This window comes from Myxine glutinosa, chromosome 4 (assembly GCF_964187855.1).
Source record: "Myxine glutinosa chromosome 4, kmMyxGlut1.1, whole genome shotgun sequence".
Classification (NCBI taxonomy): Eukaryota; Metazoa; Chordata; class Myxini; order Myxiniformes; family Myxinidae; genus Myxine; species Myxine glutinosa.
The window spans coordinates 105,275,673-105,302,011 of record NC_136264.1 but is presented as its reverse complement, the minus strand read 5'-3'; the positions used below and the strand labels follow the sequence as shown (position 1 = coordinate 105,302,011).

At 45.8% G+C, this 26,339-nt stretch overlaps 1 protein-coding gene across 1 annotated transcript in view; it reads left to right on the top strand.

Annotated features, from left to right (window-relative positions):
* LOC137425938 (glutamate receptor ionotropic, delta-1-like) overlaps positions 1-26,339 on the top strand; it is a 396,968-nt gene that overhangs the window by 15,236 nt on the left and 355,393 nt on the right. The window contains exon 2 of the mRNA XM_078776249.1: positions 1,390-1,595. Coding sequence (XP_078632375.1) covers positions 1,390-1,595 — 206 coding nt within the window. The remainder of the gene's footprint in view (positions 1-1,389; positions 1,596-26,339) is intronic.

Genomic DNA, 26,339 nt, shown 5'->3' with positions numbered 1-26,339 from the left:
TTATTTTACGATTATTTTTTATTGATTTTAATTACGCAATTAATCAACGAATTATTGTACACCTCGCCCTCTCAATACTGTCTCTACGTACTACACAGCGGCATCGCTGGGCACCGAGGGCGCCACGCACTGGAGGATATGTTATTTATTTATTTGGCACCGGGCGGTGTACTTTGAACGTATCTGTACTTTTGTCCATTCTCTTCACAAATATTATTCAAAAACACAAAAAAAAATGGTGATATATCGCTGGTGATATCCAACTTAATTTATATTCATTTAAAGTTGACGATTCAATGGTAGCAGATACAAACCTTATTTTGTCCTTCCGACATTCAGTTAGGGAAGAATTCTAGTACATACCGTAAAACTCAATATGCCCAAAATAGTGTTGCTTGGTTATAGAATCATCTTTGTTTAATTTCTTTGTTTAAGCAGTGTTATAAATTATATGGGCTCCCTCCATTTAATATTTTATTTTCTTAGGAATTATTCCGGAATCTGTGAGTTACAATGAATTTATGTTACACTGAGATTTCTCTGAAATAATATGAAAACATGCAAATCCTTCATTTGCCCCTTTTCATAATTTCCTGGAAATTTGCCTAATGCACAATTCATACAACTACAGAAATGTTTATCCAGCACTTGATTGTATCTTGACCTAATTCTTTAACTCTCTTCTTGCTGGCTAACCATAACTCTCTCCAAGCATCATAACTGGTTCAAGATATAGCATTCTATGAACTTTGCAAACTGACAAACAATTATTTATTACTCATTTTGTGCAGATGTAATAACACATTAATGTCAATTGGAAGCTTTCAAATAATAACCCTTCAAATACAAATCAACCCTGTCAAGGTGCCTTCTACCAAAATCAAGACTCTCTATTCACCTTCACTCTTTCATTCCTCTTTTATCCTGCCTCTGGAACAAACTCCCTCACTATTCAATCCCACTCCACCCTCCAAGTCTTTATAACAACTGATCTTTTCTACCCCCGTTAATTAACCCCAGATCCACTTTTTTGAAATTCCGACTTCTTACCTGGAAGTCCTAGCAGTGTTCATGTGTTTTTGTTTTTTTTACCTCTCCCACCCCCACCCTCCCCCCCTTCCCCTGCCTCCTCCCCCCAGGCCCTATCCCTCCCACAGATCTCCCGATGTCCCTGCTCTCAAATGTTGTACTTATGTGCTTCCCCCTCTCTCCCCATCTTGTCTCCTGCTCCCTTTATCTTATGTTTTATGTGTCAGTTTGTCTTTTTGTGATTAATGTTAGCTCTTATACGAGCCTCGATTTGTATACAAAAAAAAGCAAAAAGAACAAGCCTTTGTGAGCCTTCTTCATGGAGAATTTGTCTTCTTTGTGTGTGGTGACCATTTTCAGACATCCGTGGTGTGCGGGAATTCTTGGAGCACACCTCTCGTCGCGGTGCTGAGGTCTCTCTGCAGCGTGTGGACAGCGGCGTGAGTGCCATGATTGCGACACTTTTCCGGTCATTAAAGATTGAGGAGCTGAATCGATATCGTGACACATTGAGACGGGCCGTGCTGCTTTTGAGTCCCCGACTTGCCCGCACGTTGCTCGCAAAGGTAGGACCAACATAAAGGCTTTCAACAAGACGATATAAAAACAGACAAGATGATCTTGAATAATTACTTGGAGAAAACATGATGGGGAGTATTGGAAGTGTAAATAAGAAGGGTTCATCGTGTGTGTGTGTGTGTGTGTGTGTGTGTGTGTGTGTGTGTGTGTGTGTGTGTGTGTGTGTGTGTGTGTGTGTGTGTGTGTGTGTGTGTGTGTGTTCGTGTGTTCGTTCATCTGGAATATGAGAGACATAGTAAGGATATGAGAATTGTGATGAAACAGAGAGGAGGATGTGATCTTTAGTACACAGTACCTTTTTGTCTTGAATTGTACATGTACTCTGACAATCTCTCACAATCTTGTAGGATGAACATAATCCCCTCAATAAAATGTTTTATTCATTGAAATGAATTGTGAGATAAAGAATGCAAGTGGGGATTGAAAACTGGGGAGATCCATTTTCTAAGGGTACCTGGTTTTGGCAGGGATGGGAGGGCATCATGGCCCAAGTTTAACAATTTGCGAGGTGTTTGCTTGCAAAAGAACAAATTGATGTTACATTGACCAGTCGATATAACATATACTCACCCAAAAAATAACTGGGAATTACAAAAACATCATGTACTAAAATATACCCGAATATGACGTAATAGGAATACACCCTGAATGTACACAAAGCTACCATACATGGTTGAACATATTCCATCACTGTATGACTTGAATGAGCCAGACGTGATGCTTGGGACCACAATTGCACGTGCACCCTGTGTAGGGGCAAGGGGTACTTTTAATGTCAATTGGTTTTGTGGCCTTAGAAGTTCATTTCGAGCGGTTTTTAGAGATTTTGTGGCCTTAAGAGTTCATTTTCACATATTTGCACGTCTTAAGAAGTCTAACTTCAGCCTGGTGTTGGCTAAGTGGTTAGGGTGCCGGCTTGGGATATTAGGATCCTGGGTTTGAATCCCGGTCGATCACTGAATTAACGCCAGGGGGGTTGACTCAGCCTGTCATCCTTCTGAGGTCGGCAAATTGAGTACCAGTTCACTGGTAATTCCCTGTTTGTCGCAAGAGTCGACTAACAGGGCTGGTGGCAGGAAGGGCATCCGGCCATAAAACATTGCTTCAAAAAGGGGACCACGGCGCCCGAAAAAAGGCCAACCTCTGCTCTGCGGGGGGAAATGGCCTCTAACGGTGGTCCTGTTGTTCTTCTTCTCAAACTTTCACTTGTCCAGTTGTCCTGTCTGTCTGTCTGAATTCTAACTGTTTGTCTGTGTTCCTCATCCATCTATTCCTCTTTGTTCTCCTGTCTATGTTTACCTCTATCCCTCTTTTCTCTCGTTATTAGCCCCGTTGGACTTGGTTTGAAACAAATAAAGTTTGAATAAGGGCTTATGGATGTCCGCGGCCATATTTCGGCCATCTATGGACCGATGTTTTACAAACTTGGCACAAAGACAACACATGATAGTATACATATGTACATCATTTTGTTTCGCGAATCGATCAAAGATGACCGACTGGAGGCCATTTTAGTTGGAATACCTGATTTTGAACACGTCCTCGACCATTTCTCAGATATGCATTTCCCGAACCTGTTCAAACTTAGCACAAAGACAATACATGACAGTATACATTTGCAGAAGATTTTGTTTTGTAATTCGACCAAACATGGCCGACTGGCCATTGTAGTTTTTTTTTTTTTGCAATCTGATCAAAGATCGCAATCTTCCGTGTCACATGACCACTCAAATCAGTTGCGCATACACATACATCTGGTAAATATGGGCTAGCCTTTAAACTCCGTCCAGCAAAATTACTAAAACCACAGGGGCTATGACATTTTATATCCTTTTTCTCCTTGTTCCATGAGCTTTCACTTCTCCAAAATAAATCCCATAATTGTAGCAATGTGCTCAACCTGTAAAGATTAATTGGAATTTTAGGACAGCTAACAGATAAAATGGGTATTCCTGAGAAAGGTAATGTGAGTTCATTTCTTAAAACATTCCGTGACCTACTGATCACTTTGAGATGAAAGTAGTGCAAGAAAAACATTATCATTGTCGTTACACATTTTAGGGCAAAATTACAAGATATTTGCATAATATATATTTTTAAATAATCTTAACTTGCCTTTACTTGAACAATGTCCTTGATTGGCAGGATAACCGAAAGCTATGAGTGCTCAGCCTTAAATGATATAGCCATTGTTAGAATCTCAGTCCAGCTATAAACTGTCATCCTGCAGTGTTTCGCATGCAGGGCGAGGAGGCATCGATGTGTGTGCTGTCCGTTGTGGGATATGACGCCAGATAACCCATCTGTCACCACCAGTTGCTAGCGGACATTAGATCCCACACACTAATTTGCAAAGCGTAGGTGAGTTGTATTGTTGGCACTCCGGCCAAATGCAAAATTCATGCCACCTTCAGTCAAATGACAGGCATGGCAAGCTGGTTCGCAAAAGTCGTGGGCCCAAAACGTTGCCTGGCACAACCACACAAGAACGTGGGATGAATTGGGACCGCTAATAGTATATTGGGGCTGCAACCCAAATATGAAATGACCATTCACAACCTGCACTTGCATGTTTTTTTTTCGACATTGCAAATAATCTGTCTTATTTGGAAATTGTAGGCAATGCGGCACTGCTGCAGGTTTTTGTGCAATATGACGGTGAGGGCCTTTACATCTACCAGTGTATGAAAACACATCGCCATTAGGAATTGGTTTTAGGTTAGGACAACAACATTGGAAATGTGCAGTGGCCAGCAGAGAGTCTGGAGCGAAACACAATTGAACCACTCCAGGGACTTCTTCAGGTCACAATCAACAAGCCACAATGTAACACTCAGCTTGTACTTGCTCTGAAGTGGAATGGCACAATATTACACCTGATATCCGCCAAAGTTTCTTGCACAATGTTAGTGGCAGTTACAACTGAGAGGAAATCAAATAAATGTTTGTGAAATCAATAACCCTGCCTATTATATATTTTTCTGCACGACTTTTGCTACGACGAGGCCTACCTCCCGTGGCTTCGTTGACCAGTCTTTAATCAAAAGACAGCATGTTGTACTTCGCAAACATATTGCGTGTCTATTCGTGAGTGTAAATGAGGATGGAAAACTCAAGAAAAAGGATCTTTTAAATAATGGAAAATTGTTGTTGGAATGGTTGGTGTCTGTGGTTGCTTGTATGCTCCTTCCATGTACATTTATATGTTTTTGTTTCTACGAGAAGTATTATTGTATATAAAATTTTGTGTGCTCCTCTTGTGTTGTCTTAAAGGGTTCCTGCTGTCATCTAAATATCTATAAAGCTCAGTTGACTTTTTGCTCCACCAAATAACAGTGAAACGGAGTTGAGTAAAAGGGTGAAAATTCTACAGATGCTGTGATACATAACTACCTCTGTCGGTTTGAATGTTTGAAAGAGAATAGACGTCTGGATCAATTTTTGAATTAAATTTAAATCCCGATTTATATATATATATATATATATATATATATAATTATATAAACGCGAGTTGTCTGTGTGTGTGTCAGCGTTTTACTCAGAGATGGCTAAACGGATCTTCATCAAACTTTGAGGTTCATCAGTGAGTGCCTGGGACTGTTTTCGGCCAAAAAAAAAAAAATTGAAAAAAAAAGGTTCGTTTTTTTGGAGTAAAAAAAAAAAAAATCGCTCGATAGTGCCGAAGCCTTTTTAAATGAATGACAGTTATATACAAGTACGCATTCGCATAAATAAATGCAAAACAATTACCAGACATTTGAATACAAATAAATCAAACAATTCCGGAAGTGTGCGAATTTGGTAGTATGGCTTCTTCTTCTTCCTGATTGGCATCACACTTAACTCAGAAACGTGATCCACATTCACTCAGAAATGTGAGCCACATTCACTCAGAAACGTGAGCCACTTCCCTTCCTCTTCTGCCTCCCCCCTCCCCACCCTTCCTCCTTCTTCTCCCCTCCTTTTTTTTTTTTTTTTTTTTTTTGTATACAAGATCGAGGCTCGTGAAAGAGCTAACATTAATCACACAAAAAGTCAAACCGACACACAAAACACAAAAAACAAGGGGAGCGGCAGACAAGATGGGAAGAGAGTGGGAAGGACACAAACACAACATTTGAGAGCAGGGACATCGGGAGGACTTGGGGGGAGGTGGGAGAGGTATAAAACATATGAACACTGCAAGGACTCTGGGGTGAATTACCGGGGGTAGAAAAGATCAAGGTTTTGGATGGGGGAAGAAAAGAGATGGTGGTGAACAGCTGTTTTAAAGACCTGGAGGGAGGAGTGGGATTGAAGGGAGTGGGGGAGTTTGTTCCACAGGCAGGAGAAAAGGGGAATGAAAGAGTGAAGGTGAGCAGAGAGCCTATATTTTGGCAGTTTAACCATAAGAGGGTTGCAGGCAGATCTTGTGCGACCTGAAGGAATATTGGGGGGACAGAGCACAGAGAGAGCTGGGGGAGCAAGGCCGGAGAGGAGTCGGTAGAAGACAGAAAGACCACCAACCTGCCTGCAGTGAGTGAGTGAAAGGCCCTCGGAGTTGACTTCATCGCAGGAGATTCCAATGATTCTGAAAGCTTTGGCCTCAACAGCGTGAAGCCGAGCTAGGTGTGAGGCAGGAGCACCAGCCCAGAGGGGGGAACAGTATTCCATTGAGCTGCGGATGAAAGCCTTGTATGTGGTGAGGAGCTCTGGTGTACCAAGGAAGGACTTCGCACGACGGAGGATGCCCAGTCGGCGACTGGCTTTGGAGGCCAGCTTGGAAATGGGGGTTTCCCAAGAAAGATCATGGCAGATAGTGAGACCCAAAAGCTTGAGCGACAGAACTTCTTGGAGAGGATTGTTGAGAAAGTAGATGGGAGGGTTTTCCAGTCGGTCCTTTCGGAGAGACATTGTAAGAGTGTGAGATTTGTCAGGATTGAAAGACATGTTCCACTTGTTTGACCAGTCTGTGATTTTGTCCAGGTCTGCAGAGAGTGAGGAGGCTGCAGACTGCCGATCTGAGGGATGAGGAATGGAGCGGCAGATCGTGGAGTCATCAGCAAAGAGATAGAGAGGATTTTCCAGAGAGTCGGAGAGATCATTGATGAAGACCAGAAATAGCACAGGGCCCAGAACACTACCTTGGGGAACTCCAGCCAGAACAGGAAGGGGAGATGAAAGAAATCCATTCAGGGCCTCACGTTGCCTACGACCAGAGAGGAAGTCCACAAGCCATGAGTGGAGATTTCCATGAATACCATAGGAGGTGAGTTTGGTGAGCAGAGCTGGGTGCCAGACCGTATTGAAGGCACGTGATATGTCAAGTGAGACAGCTCTGATTTCCGGTTTGGCATTGAGGACCTCCATCCATTGTTGAGACAGCAGAAGCAACATGTCCAGAGTAGAATGACCTGGTCTGAATCCAAATTGATGATCAGAGATCAAGCCATTGGAGAAGAGGAAGGATTTGATATCCGAAGCAATGATGGATTCCATGACTTTGCTGATAATTGGGAGCAGGCTGATTGGTCTGTCGTTGCAAGGATCTGTTTTTGCACCTTTTTGTGTAAAGCTGTAATGTTTGCTGATTTCCAAGATGCTGGCAGATGACCTTGAGCAAAAGAGAGGATGAAAAGAACAGAGAGAGGGTGAGATTTTTTTTTTTTTTTTTTTTTTTTTTTTTTTTTGTATACTGAATCGAGGCTCGTGAAAGAGCTAACATTTACTTCACAAACAAATCAACCAGACAAACAAAATATATAAAAAGAGGGAGCGGAAGACAAGATGGGGAGAGATGGGGAAGCACACAAACACAACATTTGAGAGCAGGGAGATGTGTGGAAGGGAGAGGGCTTGGGGGGAGGAGGTGTGGGAAGGCGGGGGGGGGGGGGGGGGGGAGAAGTATAAAACACAAGGACATCAAGGACTTCCAGGACAGAGCGGAAGAGCAGGATTTTAGGACCCGTGGGCTGATGCCATCTGGTCCAGTTGCAGAATCAGAGTCGAGGTTTGATAAAAACTTCTCCACCTTGTCAGGAGAGAAGGACACAGAGTCCAGGAGCAGTTGGGTTCTACTGGGAAAGGTGGGAACAGAGAGAGATGGGTTTGGGACACAAGATTTTGAGGCAAACACAGAGTTGAGGCATTCGGCTTTATCACGTGCGGTGTCAACTGTGTAGCCATTTGAGGTAAGGGAGGGGATGGAGGGGGAACAAACACCAGAAACGGATTTGACCAGACACCACCAGGATTTGGAGGAAGGAGACAGGTTTGAGAGTTCAATCTTGAGTGTGGAGAGATAGTGCTTCCTGGCACTCCTGAAGGTAGAAACACACTTGTTTCGAGCTTAGTGGAAGGAACTGAGATTGCCTTCAGTTGGATTTGCCTTCCAAGACACAAAGGCAAGTTGTTTCAGGGCAACTGCCTCACCACAAGATTCAGTGTACCATGGACGGGAGGAAGGGTAAGACAACTGAAGACGAGATGGGATAAATCTGTGCATGAGAGAGAGCAGTTTGCTTTGGAAGAATTCCCAGGAAGAATTGATGTAAGAGGCATTAGAGATGGGAGACCAGTCCAGTTGATTGATGGCTGCTTGCAGACCGTGCCAGTCGGCCTGAGTGAAATGCCAGACTCGTCGGCGCTGAGGAGGCTCTCTGAGAATGGCCAGTGAGAGGTCCACTTTAACAAGCACATGATCAGAAGAACCGATTGGGGTAGAAGAAGAGCAGCAGACATTTGCAGGGAAGTTAGTCATAACCAAGTCCAGAAGAGTAGATACTCCATTGACTGAGACCCGGGTCGGGAAATTGACAGATTGTGTCAGTCCCAATGAGTCGCAGAAGTCCTTTGCTGAGGTGCCATGGCTGGTGAGAGATGAACCCACACCCAGCCAGCTGGCATGATGACAGTTGAAGTCGCCACATATAATAATAATAATAATTCATTTATTTTGTATCGCGCTTTTCCAGAAGCCCAAAGGCGCTTTGACAGAGTGGCAAACATAATGCATAACAATACATGAAAACAACAATTGCAAAAAGACAAGAATCGATAGGGAAATATTTAAAGCAAAAGGAGGGAGAAGGAGAAGAGATAGTCAGGGGTTAAATGCTGTGGGTTGAATGTTGAATGCAGTGTTGAACAGGTGGGTCTTTAGTGATGTTTTAAATGTGGTGAGTGAGGAGGAGTCTCTGATGGTGTGAGGTAGTGAGTTCCAGAGGGTGGGAGCAGCGATGGAGAAGGCCCTGTCCCCCCAGGATCTGAATTTGGTCCGGATGGAGGGGGTCAGGAGGTTGGTACCAGCAGAGCGGAGGTTGCGGGTGGGAGTGTGTCTGGAGAGGAGGTCAGCCAGGTAGGATGGGGCCAGGTTATGGAGGGCTTTGTATGTCAAGAGGAGGATTTTGTACTGGATTCTCTGGGGGATGGGGAGCCAGTGAAGCTTGTAAAGGACGGGGGTGATGTGGTCACGGGTCCGGGAATGGGTGAGTAGACGGGCAGCGGAGTTCTGAATGTATTGGAGTTTATTGGTGATTTTTGAGGGTGAACCATAGAGGAGGCTATTGCAGTAGTCCAGACGGGAGGTGATGAAGGCGTGGATGAGGGTTTCTGCAGCCGTGGAGGAGAGGAGCGGAGCGGGCAATGTTTTTCAGGTGAAAGAAGGCTGACTTTGTGATCTGTTTAGTGTATTTGTCGAAGGAAAGGGTTTGGTCAAAGATGACGCCAACATTCCGGATGTGAGGGGAGGTGGATACTGGGATACCGTCGATGCTGAGGCCAAAGTTATGGGTGGATTTTGTGAGCGTTTTTGGGCCAATGATGATTATTTCAGATTTATCACAGTTAAGCTTGAGGAAGTTGATTTGAAGCCAGGATTTTATTTCAGTGATGCAGTTTGTCAGGATAGAGTGGGTGTCGGTGGAGACGGACTTGGTGGAGATGAAAAGCTGGATGTCATCGGCGAAGCAGTGGAATTGGAGACCATGACGGCGGATTAAGTGACCGAGCGGGGACAGGTAAAGGATGAAGAGGAGGGGGCCAAGAACTGAACCTTGGGGGACACCTTGGGGAGGGGAGCAGTGGGGGATTTGCAGTTATTGATGGAGATGAACTGGCATCTGTCAGAGAGGTATGATTTAATCCAAGAGAGGGCAGTGCCGGTAACGTCAAAGGTGGATTCAAGTCGGGTGAGGAGGATAGTGTGATCGATGGTGTCAAAGGCAGCGCGGAGGTCGAGGAGGACGAGAATGTTGAGGTTGCCAGCGTCAGAGGAGAGGAGAAGGTCATTGGTGATTTTGAGGAGAGCAGTTTCAGTACTGTGGTTGGACCGGAATCCGGATTGGAATGTTTCATACAGGTTATTGGCAGAGAGATGATGTTTGAGTTGAGTGGCTACAGCGCGTTCCAAAACTTTTGACAGAAAGGGTAGGTTGGAGATGGGTCTGAAGTTGTTTAGGGTGTCAGGGTTTAGACCAGGTTTTTTAGAATGGGGGTAACAGCAGCAATTTTGAGGGAAGGTGGGACGATGCCTGTAGACAGGGAGGAGTTTATTGTTGCAATGATAAGTGGAGAGAGAGCAGGGAGGGAGGCTTTGACAAAGCTGGAGGGGATGGGGTCAAGAGTGCAGGTGGCAGTTTTCATTCCTATGAGGAGTTCAGAGAGGTCAGTAGGGGAGATTGGGGAGAACCGAGACAGGGGATGGCAGGACAAGGGGGGGGCAGGTGGTTGGAGGGGAGCGGGTGCGGCGGTGGTCAAGCTGTTGTAGATGTTGTCAATTTTGCGTTGAAGAAGAGAGGAAGGAGATGCAGTTGTCTACTGTGAATGACTGGGTGGTGGTGTTCAGGGGCGGAGGAGTTTGTTTATTGTCGAGAAGAGTGCTTTTGGGTTTCCGGAGCCAGAGTGGATAATTTGAGAGGTAGTAGGCAGAGCGGGTGCGGGAGAGGGCATCTTTGTAGTGTTGTAGGTGGTCCTTGTAGGCTTGGGAGTGAACTGTGAGACCCGTTTATTGCGGAGTCTTTCAAGTTGGCGAGCACGAGTTTTCATCAGGTGGAGTTCAGGGGTAAACCAGGGAGCAGAATGGGTGAAAGAAACTGTTTTGGTTTTTACAGGCGCAAGCTGGTCAAGGCAGGACTAGAGAGTGTGGTTGTAGTAGTCAGTGAGGTCGGAAGGGGTGTGGAGGTCAATGAAGGGAGAAGTGGACATTTTTTCAGAGAGGGTGGATGAGAATGAGGTAGGTGAAAGAGCGTTTAGCTTACGGAAGTTGATAGTGCGATAATGCCTTGGTGCTGGGGTGGGGATGTTGATGGTCAGAGTGATGGCTAGGTGGTCAGAGAGAGTGAGGTCGGAGCCATAGAGATGGTGCAAATTTAATCCAGTGGAGCAGACAAGGTCCAAAATGTGACCACGGATATGGGTAGGAAAGTCGACATGTTGAGTTAGGTTTAAAGCAGGTGAGTAAATCAGTGAAGTCAGTGGTTATTGTGGAGTCAGTGGAGTCCATGTGGATATTGAAATCACCAAGGAGGAGGATTGAGGGGGAGAGGGAACATAGCTGGGTCAGAAAGTAGGAGAAGTCAGACAGGAATGATGGGTGTGGTTTGGGAGGGCGGTAGACGACAGCCATGACTGACTGCGTGCGACCAGAGAGTTTTAAAGCCAGGTGTTCAAATGATGGAGCAGATGAGATGGAGATGAGGTTGGTCTTGATGTCTTGACGGTGGATAACGGCAATTCCACCACCTCGGCCCTCCGAGCGTGGTTTATTGATGTAGGAATATCCATTGGGTGTGGTGAGGTTAAGTGTGTAGTAGTCCAGAGGTTGTTGCCAGGTTTCGGTGAGACAGAGAAAGTCCAGTTTGTTATCCAGGATGTATTCGTTCAGGATGAGGCATTTGTTGTTGAGGGACCCGGGTGTTTGAACAGGGTGAGCTTGATGTTGTTTTGAACAGCAGGGATGAATTCAGGTGATTTAGCCAGGGTTCGTAGGCAGGAGGTGCGATCGTATGTGCGTTGCTGTGACCAGGTGCGCTGGGACGAAGAGTGAGAGTGCGCTGAGCCGACCAGAGGACGGGGATGGAGTGACCTGATTGCAAATAAACAAACTTACGACCGGAGCCCACAGTGAATGTATCTGGGTCGTCGGAGGAGTCCATTTGATTTAATGGCAGAGATGCATGATGGGGTGGAGCGGGTACCGAACAGAAGAAGCCCTGCGGCGGAGTACCTCAGAGCCATGCCAGGCAGGAGCGAAGGGACGAGTACGAGGCCAAGGTCGAGGAGGCAAAGCGGCAAACGCAGCGGCAAAACGACTGCAGCCGCTAATCAAGACCACAGCGGCAAACAGCCACCGCCGCAAACAACGGGAGCGGGCCTGAGGAAACAGTGGAGGAGCCGGGCAGGCGAAGCCAGGAGCAGAGCCGGGACCGAGCAGAGGGCAGACCCAACGGTCAAAAATCCGCCACGACCACCAGAAAAGCAAACTATGTACAATGGCCCAGTCGGAGAAGCGGGCGAACAAGTAACGCCAGCGTCCTCTCCAGACCGGACCGGAAGCGGAAGTCCATATGAGGAAGAGAGAGTTTGGATGAGTTGATAGAAGTTGGTCCATGTTGTCCGACAGCGAAATGTAAATGGAGTCATCACTGTTTGGAGGACAGTACAGAACACATATGAACAAAAGGTGGGAGCGAAGAGGAAGCCGTAGCCAGAGGTAGGGTGGAGAGTGGGGTGGAGAGAGGGCAGTGCAGGAGAATGAGGAAGAGAGTTTTTGATAAAGATAGCCACCCCACCACCAGGACGAGGCTCAGGTCTATCGTACCGGAGGCGGGAGTAACAGGAAGAGATATTAAGGAATCAGAGACATCTTGAAGGAGGAAAGTTTCTGTTAAGCAGATCAAGTCTGGATTGTCAGAAGCAACCTGAATGGAGAGATCAATCAGGTTTGAGCGAAGGCCCCGGATGTTTGAGGTCCATACCGTTAGTGAGGAGAGAGGGGGAGCATCAGGTGCAGGACAGGGGAGGGGAGGGGTATGGTCAGATGAAGGGTGAGAGGGGGATGTAGGAAGAGCAGTTGAGAGTGTGTCAGAGATTACAGAAGAGTTACAAGAAAGGGAAGGATGAGGACGACGAAAGGTTTGATGGTGTTGGGATGAGGCACAGTGAGGGTTTGTTTGAGGGGGGGGGGGGGCAGAGGAAAGTAAGAAGGTTGGGGGAGGTGGAGGTATGACATAGAAGGGAGACGAATGTGGGGAGGAGGCAGCTTTGAGAAGGAGGTGGGAGGAGGGAGAATTTGCGCAGGGATGGTTGGGGGGGAGATTTGAAGGGAGGGGTTGGGGGAGAGTTTGAATGGGAGGGGCAAGGGGGGAGTTTAGGAGGGAAGGGCAAGGGAGGAGTTTAGGAGGGGAGGGGCAAGGGGGAAGTTTAGGCAGGGAGCGGCATGGGGGGAGTTTAGGAGGGGAGGGGCAAGTGGGGAGATTCGGAGGGGAGGGGCAAGTGGGGAGATTCGGAGGGGCGGGGCAAGTGGGAGTTTAGAAAGTGGATGATTAATGAAAGATGATTAATGATGATTAATGATTAATAAAGAATGATGATTAATGGATCCTTCCCCCCTCCTCTCCCTCCCTTCACCCTCCTCCTCCCCCTCCCCTCCCCCCTCCCCATCCCCCCTCCCCCATCCCCCCTCCCCATCCCCCCTCCCCTCCCCTTTAAGATATAAATTCTCTGTAAAAGAGGCCTCCACTTCTGACTGCTCCCCTTCCCCCTCGCCCCACCCTTCCCCCCTCCTTCCCTCCTCTCCCCTCACCCTTCCCCTCCTCCTCCTCCCTCCCCACCCTCCCCTCTCTCCTCCCCTGCCCTTTAAGATATAAATTCTCCATAAAAGAGCTGCCACTTCTGACTGCTCCCCTTCCCCCCCCCCCTCCCCTCCCTTCCCTCCCCTCCCTTCCCCTCCCCTCCACTCCCCCTCTCCTCCCCTCCCTCCCCCGTTCCCCTCCCCGTTCCCCTCCCCTCCCCCGCCCGGCAATGCAGGTACTTCTGCTAGTACAATAATAAATGTTACTGTTCGAACTGATACATTAAACCTCGCGGAGGTCCCGATTATCCCTCAATCCAGAAATACTGCCTTTTGAAGTTCAGGAAACCTTATGATTAAACGGATGAAACAATTTGTTCCAAGTAATCGATTATTACTTTTCCAAAGGTACCATTTTTATTATTCTGCAAATGCAGGAACCCTTTAGACTCTTAGTGAAGCATGGCACACACACCCAGAATCCTCTTCTTTTAATAATATATAACATGTATTTTTCCCTCCAAGATGAATATTTCAAATGTAAACGAAACGTTTTCCAATAGTCACTTGTGGTAACCTTTTTCCTTGTGGAAAGGTATACCCACCCACCTGTCTACTTCTGCAAGCCATTCAACAAAAATTATAGCAGCAGTCCAAAAGCAATATTGGCCAAAACGTGGTGACGACATTGGTTTAATCCCAGATATTGGGCTTTTAATCCAGATGAGGATGCATTATGATAAAGGATTTGGATTTTAAGATTCTTTAAGTAGAACTGATCTCAGGAAAATTGCCATCTCACTATCAAATTATCAGTTGGATACGAGGTGCCTCAGGATTGACCCTCACAGAGGGGGTAATATCCGGTCTACCTCTAATGCCAGTTAACACTTTGGGGTCACAAGGCAACTTTGGATTGGCACAACAATGCTACCAGTAAAAAGGTTGCACTTCCTTTAATGGATGGAATCAATAGAACATTGATCGAGGCTCTCAGCTCATGCCATGCTCATGCTCATGCTCTCAGGCATGGGAAACAAGGAGAAGCTGATGTTTTGGTCTTTCACCATTCATCGGAGCAATAGAGGGAAATGGAATGCTGGGAAAGGTTTCTTTGGGTGGCAGTGAGTCAGAGGTATATCGGAGCAATGTCAAGGATCAGGTTGCAAGGTAGGAATGACTCATTGCAGCTCCTCATGAAAGGGAGATAGGTCTGGCAGGTGTTGGCTTAACGGTTAAGGCAGCCGGCTCAAAATACTAGGGTCTTGAGTTTTAGCCCCTGTCGTGCCGTTGAAATGACACCAGGTGCGTTGACTCAGCCTGTCATTCAAGATTCAAGAGTCTTTATTATCAAATTTCATCCTTGTCATCCTTTCGAGGTCAACAAAATGAGTACCAGCTTACTGGTAATGGGGCATCGGTGGCACAGCCACACTTCCAGAAAATTATGCAACCAGTCAACCAGATTTTGTGGGAATTGAACTCAGACTAGGCATTCTAAAGGGCAAATGTAGACATTGATTGTGCTCATGAAATCAAGACTAAAGTACAAGTTTACGGCTCAAATGACCTCATCCTTACTCTACATTTCCTTTTATTTATATTTATCGCCCTGCGCTCACGAAGCAAAAGTGGGATTAAGCGATCGGTTGCATGCATACGTATGTACGTATGACGTATGTACGTGTCTGCATTTAAAAAAATTCATTTTCTCAGCAAGGTTTGGTCTGATTGACAGGAAATTTTCCACCATAGGAGCGCCTCCTCCTGTAGAATTTATAATGACAATTATGACGTCATAGGTTACGTGGTACAGGCGCCACCTTGGAAAAACCTAAAAACGTTGCACCTCTATATCTCTGAAACCACTCCATAGAAAAAAAATTGAAATGTGGCTCATTGTAAAGAACTCTAAAAGGGGAATAAGTGTTGTTAATGATGACGTCATTTGTGCCTTAACTATGATGTCATAATTCGACAAGTACAGCGCTTAGTCTGATCAGATTTAATATTATTGAGCGTGATCTACGCAACAATATTGGAGAATATAAATTTATGATGGCATAGGTCACGTGGTCTGGCAGCCATATTGGATCAAAGAAAAAAAAAACAACTTAAAAAACAGAAGAGTTGGCTCGCACCAAGTTGACTGTGCGGGGTAAGTATTCTATGAATGCCATCTAGTTTTTAAAGTTATTATTTAATGAAAAGTATTTTTTATTTTTGAAGTATTTTAAAGAAAGTATTTTTTAACTTAAAGGTATCTGTTTAGTCTCACTTCTGACATATACACGTAATATAAATTATTTTGCAGATTTTTATTTCCTGACAAAATGAATTTAGTTTGTTATTGCTTGCCTATAATAAGTTGTGTTCAATTCTTCACTTTTTAAATTTTTTTTGGATACAAGATCGAGGCTCGTGTAAGAGCTGGTACTCAAATTTGCCGACCTCGGAACCACATGTCAGGGTTATGTGTTTAATGCCACAAGATGGCGCTCATCCGATGTTGAGTGAATGTCAGGGTTATGTGACATTATTAATTACAAATAAAAATTAAAATTAAAATTAAAATCAAAGCACAAATTAAAATTTCCATCACCTTGGAAATGAATGAACAACAACAAACGGACACACAAAACGTACAATAAAGGGAGCGGGAGACAATGGGGAGAGAGAGGGAAGCACACAAGTACAACAGGGACATCGGGAGATCTGTGGGAGGGAGAGGGCTTGGGGGAGGAGGCATGGGAAGGCGGGGGAGGGGATTGCTAGATTTTACTAGATTGTAAAGTATTGTTGAGTGATTGGAGGGTTGTACAGTATATGCATGCAAGCTGATGCATCTTTGAATGAACAGTTAGGTAATTTGGTGATAACATGTTTGTATATGAAAAGAGCCCATGGGGATATGTGTTTACAAAGAGTTTCAATGATTTTGAATCGACACCATCATCATTTCATGTGAACCATGTGGTTGCTTTGGCTTGCATCAATGCCTTGGGGGCGCTACTTTGTCCCTGATGCAGTGACCGTTTTAGTTTAGAGCAGGAATTTGGAATTTGACCTGGGTGCCGGAGATAGCTCACCTACTCTTCGAGAAAGACACCTGGTAACTTCCACCAACGAATGCTGGCAGATGGGACGCCCAGGTTCACGTGCATTCATTGGACGGCTCCCATAATGATGAATCGGCCTGACCATGAAACACCAGCATGGCCAAGACAAAAAAATTTCCAGTAAGCGGAGATTCAAACCGAGGCAAGACAGCTTAGAAGTGTGTCCCTCCTTCTATCTCGGGCTGTCCTTTCAACCTGGAGATTAACTTCAGAGTTTAGGACTGACTCGATCAGATCCTAGTATCTATCATGACAGCTTGGTGGTCTATATAGAGCTCGAATGCAGATAAGGACTAGGTGGAAGACTCGGCTGAAGATTAAAGAGTAAAGACATGAAGAAACCGATTGTTGATTAACAGTTTAATCAAAAGAAGGCAGCTTTGAATGCCAGCGATCTGACAGTCATGAAAATAAACGAGCAGCAGGGAAGAGACCGACTCAAAGTCGATCACAACATCATTAACCCACTTAAAATCAAAAAAATTCCTCATCCTCCATCTTCACATTATCTGTTTAACACAAAAAACAATTCCAGCATGTGTTTGGTTCTAAATGCAAGAAACCGCTTAAAATACCAAAATCAGGTGTGTCGGTGATGTTGGACAGTAACTTTTTAAGTCTGCCATTTTGGAGCATTTCCACTTCTCCATCACCATAACAGGTAAGCGATTTTGCTGCAAATGGGATTAAATTCCTGCTGGAAGTTTAGCCTGAGTATGTTAACCGCCGCAGATATCCGCACGTCGTTTTTCTACGGAGGTCAACATTCTCTTACCAACATCTAGTTGGTAAAATTAATTGTTTAATCTCTGTTGGACACAGACCAATGCTAGCCTTCAGGGAGATATATATATATATATATATATAGTATATATATATATATATATATATATATATATATATATATATATATATATATATATATATATATATATAAACGCCATGTTTCTCTGTGACTTTGTGTCTGTCTGTCTTATAGTCAGGTTCACCATGTTTTTTCGTTCAAAATTTTTGGAGATTAGCAAAACTATACATTTTTTTGAATATTCAGAGCATGAGGAATCCAGAAATTAATGTTTGCATTTGCGTAGACACCTTTGCGAAAATGACATTCAGGACAGTGATGAAGATCTGTAAAAGCACATTCCTGAACGGTATAGACCTAGTAGATCTTGTGTATAGGACTTATAGTTCAATCTGATACTAACAAGGCTGCTTTCTTGCTTTATAAACCCATACCTACAACTTCAAAGGACTTGCAATGTCATGTATTATGTAATAGTTATATCACAAATATAAAGACAATGGTTTTCAATTAAGTTTGTTTGTTGCTTTTCTATAATCCTGAGCACTATTTTGAGGCCTTTATTGGATTCCTTGATCCAGAAAACATAGGATTAGCATATTTAATTAAGTCTCTAGGTTGACTAGAAGCCGAGATAGTGCAAAATATGTATTTTATGGCGGCCATTTTGAAAATCCAAAATGGCGGCCATGAAGGTGTCTGTGCAAATGCCAACATTGATTTTCGGATTCTCCATGCTCTGATGATTCCAAAAATGTACAGGTTTGCTAATCTCCCAAAATTTTGAACGAAATTATATTTGTTAACATAGTGAACCTGACGTCTTTCTATCTGGCCACATCTTTTGTTACAAACTTCAAACTCAATGTAAAAATATAACTTTGTGTGGGGGGTAACATAGGCTATGTGGCCGCGGCCTCACATGGGGGTATGGGGGCCTCACATGGGGGTATACTATACATGCATTTTAAGTATATATGTTATGGGAATATAATAGGGGTACATATGGGAATAAATTATTTATGTATACATGTATCGTGTACGCCACCCGGTGGTGGTGGCAGAGGGTATTACAATTTCCCTTTTAACCTGGGCACAAATGAGGTTAAAGCACTCTTCGCATTTTCATAATGCTAAACATTTTACTTTGCTAGAGAAACCATTAACCTGAAAATATCTTCCATTACGAATCAAGAATCGAATAGTTTATAATCAAGGGAATATTGAAAAGTATTTATCATTACAGATATTGGAGTAATATTGTTGGAACCCATCTGTGGATCGGTCCCATCGGCCGATGGGTCTGACCCGTTTGCGGATCCGCAGATGGGCGACCCATCTGTGGATCCGCAAACGGGTCAGACCCATCGCTGAGGGCCTCATAGAATCACATAGGGCCTCATAGAATCACACTGAGGGCCTCATAGAATCACATAATGCGTTATTGTGTTTATATAATTGACAATGCCCCGATTACGAAGCCACACCTTCATCTTTAGCTTTGGGGTGATTAAGGCATGCCAGGAATTGCTATATAAACAATGGAGAGCTAAGTCTGCCAGTGCCACCAGCGAAGTAGACCAGAAGTAGAAGTACACCAGCGAAGTAGCGAAGTAGACCAGACCAGAAGTAGACCAGTAGACCAGCGATGGGTCTGCATTGTCATTTCTCATGCATCCACAGATGGCTCGCCCATCTGCGGATCCGCAAACGGGTCAGACCCATCGGCCGATGGGACCGATCCACAGATGGGTTCCAACAATATAATGACTGCAAATAATTATTTAAATACGAAAATAACTTTTCCTCGTTATCCTTGTGGAATGTAAACTTGCTGGTTTTCAAGCATCTTCTTCTTCTTCTTCTTCTTCTTCTTCTTCTTCTTCTTCTTCTCGTTTGACGACACTTTTCACAGCCACTGCAAAAAAAGGTTCTGGCACAGGAGTTTAAAACCTTTGGATAGTCTTCTCTGCAAGGTTCTAGTAAGATAGGGCAATCTAGGAGATACTCCGGCATTGTGTAAGGAGCCTTTCCGCAGTCACCATCGGTTGGGCCCTTTTGATTATATCCCTGCTTCGGCATAAGGGCAGGGTGCTCTGCAGCATCCAAACCCAGTCCCAAGGCAGTTGAGACCCAGCTAGCTTGGCCACGTCTCATTGGCTCACTTTGGCCGGGACACCTCAGGGTCTACTGACAGCAAGCGATGTCTTGTTGCAGGTTTGTTGACTAAGCATCTATCCTGCAGCTATGGGGGTTGTTGTAAAATCCAGATCTACAACATTGTCCCAATAGTAGGTTTAATTCAGTATCGATCTCTAGCAACACCTGTAAGAAATCAACAAGCATTGTATCAGTATACCGTAATCATAGAAGTAACAATGGATTAGCAATTAGTGCAAGCAAGCCTGGAACATCTAGCAATACGCACTATTCGAGTATGCACTACCACACAGAATAAATGTCACAGGAATGTGTCGGGGCGATGTCCGTCCGAGTTCTTATGGAAGCCTCTCAGTGGTCGGAAGCAGCATAGCACCTGGGTTCAACTTAGACACAATTTCATTACATTTTCCCCGCCATTAAAACTACACTTCCGCTAGGGCAGAAATCAAGCTAGCAGCACATATCATCAGTGAGCAGCAGAGTAATATCAATGAGCAGCAGTTGTCAGTCTATGTCAGTTAGTCAGTCCAACCATAGCGGTCGGAGCGGCGAATTTCTCTCCCGGCGCGGGTCCAGTAACCACCGGGTACTACATCCCCAAGACCGGAGTCCCCCGCATCGGAGTATCCGCCTAAATCGGGTGACGGCGGTGGCCCCACAGGGCCAGCCGGATCGGGTGCATGTAGCGGTGAGGAAGTCGGTAGATGCTCCATTGTCGGATCAACTGGGTCGTAAGCCGGCTCATCAACTTCCCCGCATGGGGCCAGGTGGCGTACCGAGACCGTAGACTCTCGTCCATTGGGCAACAACACACGAGCGTGCTCGGAATTAGCTTGGAGAACCTGCACCTTGTCCACAAGCGGGTCATATTTACTCGTGTGAACCGCACGTTTGAGAAAAGCCGGTCCCGGCTCAGCAAGCCAACCCGGTAACGGTCGGGTACTGGCCGAACGCCGCGGCTAACGAAACATCCGGTCATGGGGAGTTTCATTTGTAGCAGTGCACAATAAAGTCCTGATCGAGCTTAATGCCCATTGTGACCCATTGTGACTTGGTAGTGACCAAGCCCATTGGTCTAGTCCTAGGCCGCGGGACTTAAGACTCAGAGTAACGGCCCTCCATATAATGCCATTAAAGCATTCTACCTGTCCATTCGCCTGTGGCCTATACGGAGAAGTATAGCTAGAAGCGACATTATGCTGGAGCAAGAAGTTCCTCACATCCTGGGACAAGAACACCGCGCCTCGATCGGTGTGCACATAGGCCGGATTCCCAAACATAGAAAACAAGTTCCGCAGGCACCGGATAACCGTAGCAGCAGACATATCACCGCACGCGAAAGCAAAAGGGAATCTAGAGAACTCATCAACGATCGTGATTAGATAACGCGAATTACTCGAAGCCGGTGAAGCCGGCAGGGGTCCTTTGAAGTCCATCGCTAATCTCTCCCATGGCCTAATGGCTTGGACCAGCGTACCCATCGGAGGGTTGTAGAAGCGAGGTTTGAGTTCAGCGCAAATGGAACAAGTGCGACAGAGCCGACGAACATCCTCAACAGAATAGGGCAAGTTACGACTGCGCACATAATGAGCGAAATGCATCATGCCGGGATGGCACAAGGTGTCATGAAGAACGTGCAGATCCTCAAAAGAGGTGAGGCTCGCACACATCGCAGGTCGCGATAAAGCATCGGCAACGAGGTTATCCCGCCCCAGCCGATATTTGATTTTGTAACAGAAATCGGTGAGCTCGATCCGCCAACGAGTGATTTTCTCATTCTTAATGCGTTGAGCATGCTGCGTGTCATACATAAAGGCAACACTCTGTTGATCTGTGATAATTTGGAAACATCGTCCGAGCAAATAGGGACGCCAACGCCTGATCGACTCGACGATGGCATACGCCTCCTTTTCGATGGACGAATGTCTTCGTTCCGCGGAGGAGAGAGTCCTTGAAAAGAAGGCCACAGGGCCCCCCTCCCCCCTTGAGAGAGTGTCGCAGCTATCGCGTGGTCCGATGCATCGCTTTCCAATACAAAGGACTTGGTTTCGTCAATCGTCGACACAGCATGCTGTGTGCATGCTGCGTGTCGTACATAAAGGCAACACTCTGTTGATCTGTGATAATTTGGAAACATCGTCCAAGCAAATAGGGACGCCAACGCCTGATCGACTCGACGATGGCATACGCCTCCTTTTCGACGGACGAATGTCTGCGTTCCACGGAGGAGAGAGTCCTTGAAAAGAAGGCCACAGGGCGCCCCCCACCCCCCTTGAGAGAGTGCCGCAGCTATCGCGTGGTCCGACGCATCGCTTTCCAAAACAAAGGACTTAGTTTCGTCAATCGTCGACACAGCGGCGCCAGCGATGTCGGACGTCAGGCCATGAAAAGCGGCCTTGGCAGCCTGACTCATGGGGAACGCATCACAATCCACAAGCGGGCGGAGCTTTTCGGAAAAATTTTGAACCCACTTAGAATAATGAGCAATTTTTTTGCTCAGTAATTTTTTTTTTAAAATAGAATAATGAGCAAACAGCCCGAGAGCACGCTTCAATGAAGCACGATCACGGGGCGGGGCCATGTCAAGCAAAGGTCGCGGACGCTCCTTATCCGGAGCGATAGAGCCATGGGTCACGGTGTACCCCAGGAGATCTATCGTGTGAGCAGAATAGCGACATTTAGCCTCGTTCGTAGTCAGTTGATACTTGTGCGCAACCTCGAGGAAGCGCTTCAGATTAGCATCATGATGTTCTTTGTTGTACCCGCAAACCGTGAGATTATCCAGATAAACAAAGACATCGGTTAAATTCTCCTTAGCGATGAGGTCATCCATAGCTCTTTGGAAGCACGAAACCCCATTCGTGACCCCGAAAGGTAGCCGGGTGAACTGGTACAACCTCTGGCCGGATTCAAATGCAGTGTAGATGCGATCTGCCGCGGAGATGGGAATCTGATGATACGTGCTATGTAGATCGAGAGTGCTATAGACCGAGTACTGTGCCACCTGTCGTACCAGGGAGTCCATTCCCGGTAGTGGGTAGGCGTCCAATTGGGTAAACCGATTAATCGTCTGCGAATAGTCGATTACCATGCATTTGTGATGTGATTCGGTTCGTACCACCAGAACTTGGGCCCGCCAGGGCGACCGACTAGGTTCTATCATACCTTCCTTTAGTAGTTGCGCAGTCTCTTCCGCAATGAATTGCGTGTCAGCCCGTGAGTAGCATCGCGATTTAACAGCAACTGGTGTACAGTCAGTAGTCATATTGGGAAACAGTGGCAGTGGCTCAATTTCCATCCCTGCAAGAGCACACACAGCAAGAGTATCAGTACCACCAAAATCCATTTCCAAACGCCCATGTCGCTGGAGAAAATCGTGTCCTAGCAAAACTTCTGCACATAATGTTGGTAAGACCATTAAATGCACATGCGGAAACATTCGTCCCTTAATCACAAGCTTCAGTCGACATTCTCCCCCAGTGCTAAGCCATAGCCCTTGAGAAGCCATGAAGATTCTGCGTTATGTCCCGAGAATCGGCCAGCCATGCTTCTGAACAAGTCGAAAATCGACGTAACTATCAGTGGATCCTGTGTCAATTAAAGCATTTGCAAAAATTCCTTCAATCATGAGTGGGATAATAGCGCGGGACAGGCCAGGTTGCCCTGCAGTAGTCGAGTCGTCGAGAGGAGGCGCTCGAGCCTCGCGTGTGGATCCGACGCCAGCTAATGTCTTTCGTGCATTTGAAGTCGCTTGTAGGCCAATTGTGCCGCCACCAGAGGGCGCTCGTGCCACGCGCGGAGATCCCAGCTTTCGTGTGGTCAAAGTGGATCGAAAGGTCGGTCGTGCCGCCACCAGAGGGCGCTCGTGCCACGCGCGGAGATTCAAAGCCAGCGTACGCCGATCGGGGAGCCACACCCGGAAGTGGGCTGGGCGTCTAAATAATTCCTGTCAAGGACGGTCGTGCCGCGTACCGCTGTGATTGCGTGACTTGTTTAGTCGGCACGGCAAGTCTCATCAAGGTCGAGCTCTCAGCTCGGGGCCCACGGAGAGGGGCGATTCCAATCAAGGCCGTGCGAGGCACCGTTCGTTCCCCGGGCGAGGAGATAAGCACATTCAGCGTCGAGCTCGCTCGCCAGCCCTGCGACGAACGACAAACTTTTGCAAAGTGACCCTTCTTCGAACACAAATGACACGTCGCCTCCTTAGCTGGACAAACTGACCTGAGATGGTTCTGGTTCCCGCAGAAATAGCACTTAGCGTTACTTCCTGGCTTGGGTCCAGCAGCAGCGGCTGCTGTCAAACTCGGGTCTGGGTCCTTGAGCGCATCAGGTGCCTCCAATTCCGGCAAGGATGCAGCATCCTCTAGCTTGGCGGTAGCTCTCTCCGGTCGTGTCTGTCGGGATATCCCCACAGTGACGTATGGGCATTCATACGCGTCGGCTTGTACCTGCGCTTCAGTGTACACGTGAGATAACCGAAGAGCCGAAGTAACGTGAGCTAAGGTCAAATCGGCTTCTTCAAGTAGTCTTTGTCTGACTATCTGTGATCTAATGCCTGAGACAAAAGCATCGCGAGCAAGGTCATCACAGACTTGTGCATGGGTGCGTACCTCAGTGGTACAGTCCTTCAATAATCGTCGGAGGTCTTGAGCGAATTGGTCTATGGTCTCCATGGGCTCTTGTCGACGAGACGCAAGCAAATGTCGGGTGTAGACCACGCTTTGAGTTTTGATGTAAATACGTTTCAGTTCGGCCACAACAGTATCGTACGTAGCGCACTGTGTGATGGACATGTACACAGTATGGTTCACCTTGGATTGCAACACCGCAAGCTTCGTGTCAGCAGTGATTTCCTCCTGCGCATTCAGATGATTAGTCAGGAGCTTCAACCAGTGTAGCAGTTGAGCGGACGCGTCCGGCGCTTGGGGGTCTGCGCTGAAAACTGGAACTTGGATCAGCTTATGAGCCATGTTGTTCTCGTTCAGGACGAAGAGAGGATACTGAATTAATTGTTGTAAAAAAAGCAGATCTACAACATTGTCCCAATAGTAGGTTTAATTCAGTATCGATCTCTAGCAACACCTGTAAGAAATCAACAAGCATTGTATCAGTATACCGTAATCATAGAAGTAACAATGGATTAGCAATTAGTGCAAGCAAGCCTGGAACATCTAGCAATACGCACCATTCGAGTATGCACTACCACACAGAATAAATGTCACAGGAATGTGTCGGAGCGATGTCCGTCCAAGTTCTTATGGAAGCCTCTCAGTGGTCGGAGGCAGCATAGCACCTGGGTTCAACTTAGACACAATTTCATTACAGGGGTTACCACCCAGGGTTGCTGATCAATCATTCTTCATAGTTAATTGTGAAAATAAGTAACTTTTTGTTTTGGTTTATGGACATTATTTACCTACAAATATCAATTAAAAGACCAAATATAGCATTGCAACAATCAGGAGGAACCGGAATAGGCAAAGATGGAGTTATCAGGAGGAACCTGGATAGGCAAAGATTAAGTTATCAGGAGGAATGTGGATAGGTAAAGATGGAGTCATCAGGAAGAACCTGAATAGGCAAAGATGGAGTCATCAGTTGGAACACAGATCGGTAAAGATGGAGTTATCATGAGGAACCTGGATAGGCAACGATGAAGTCATCAGGAGGAACCTGGATAGGTAAAGATGGAACCCTCAGGAAGAACATGGATACGCAAATATAAGCTATCGGGAGGAACTTGGATCGGCAAAGATTGACTCATCAGGAGGAACCTGGATAGTCAAAGCTGGATTCATCAGGAGGAATCTGGATAGGTAAAGATGGAGCCATCAGGGGAAACCTAGATAAGCAAAGTTGAAGTCCTCAGGAGGAATCTGGTTAGGTAAAGATGGAGCCATCTGAAGGAACCTGAATAGACAAAGATGGAGTCATCAAGAGGAACCTGGATCGGCAAAGATTGAGCCATCAGGAGGAACCTAAATAGGTAAAGATGGAGTCATCAGGGGGAACCTAGATAAGCAAAGCTGGATTCATCAGGAGGAATCTGGATAGGTAAAGATGGAGCCATCTGAAGGAACCTGAAGAGACAAAGATGGAGTCATCAAGAGGAACCTGGAACGGCAAAGATTGAGCCATCAGGAGAAACCTGAATAGGTAAAGATGGAGTCATCAGGATGAATTTGCATAGACAAAGATGGAATTATCAGGAGGAACCTACATCGGATTCGAATTTCCGCAACTACTCCTCTACTCCCAACATCATGGCACATTCATATCCATAATATCGAGACTCTCAGAAGCAAACTGAACCGACCTGTTACAAAAAAATCCAAAGGTCAGTTTCCCTTTCAAGTTCCTGTTTATCTCTGTTGGTGACCAAACATCATTAACAGCTTCAAACATTTGGTTTATAACTACCATAAACATAATTATTCCTTCTGCACCTTTAATCTCTATCTGAGGCTGGATTTTCAATCGTGAAGTAGTCAGGTTTATTGATTTTGGAGTTTATTGGAAGACAGTGATATGAAGACAACCTAGAAGCTACCACTACACCTTGAATTGCCTGAGTTTCCAAGAAGTTTCACAAATGCATGTTGACTTTATGAAAGATGTTTATTTAATTGATGGACCATCTACCTGCCCCTCCAACCTCTCCCCACCAATCTACCCACCATCCAAGTGTTAATACTTGCACCTTTTGTCCAAAGCAATACCATCTATCTACAACTAGTATGCAATCGCTATGTCTTAAATAAATTATACCCACCATTGGGACATCAGGATCATGTTATCATGGATTGGAGAGATGTCCCATGTTGTCTTTTACAAAAATACATGCACTTTATACCTTTTATTTCCAAATCTTTGT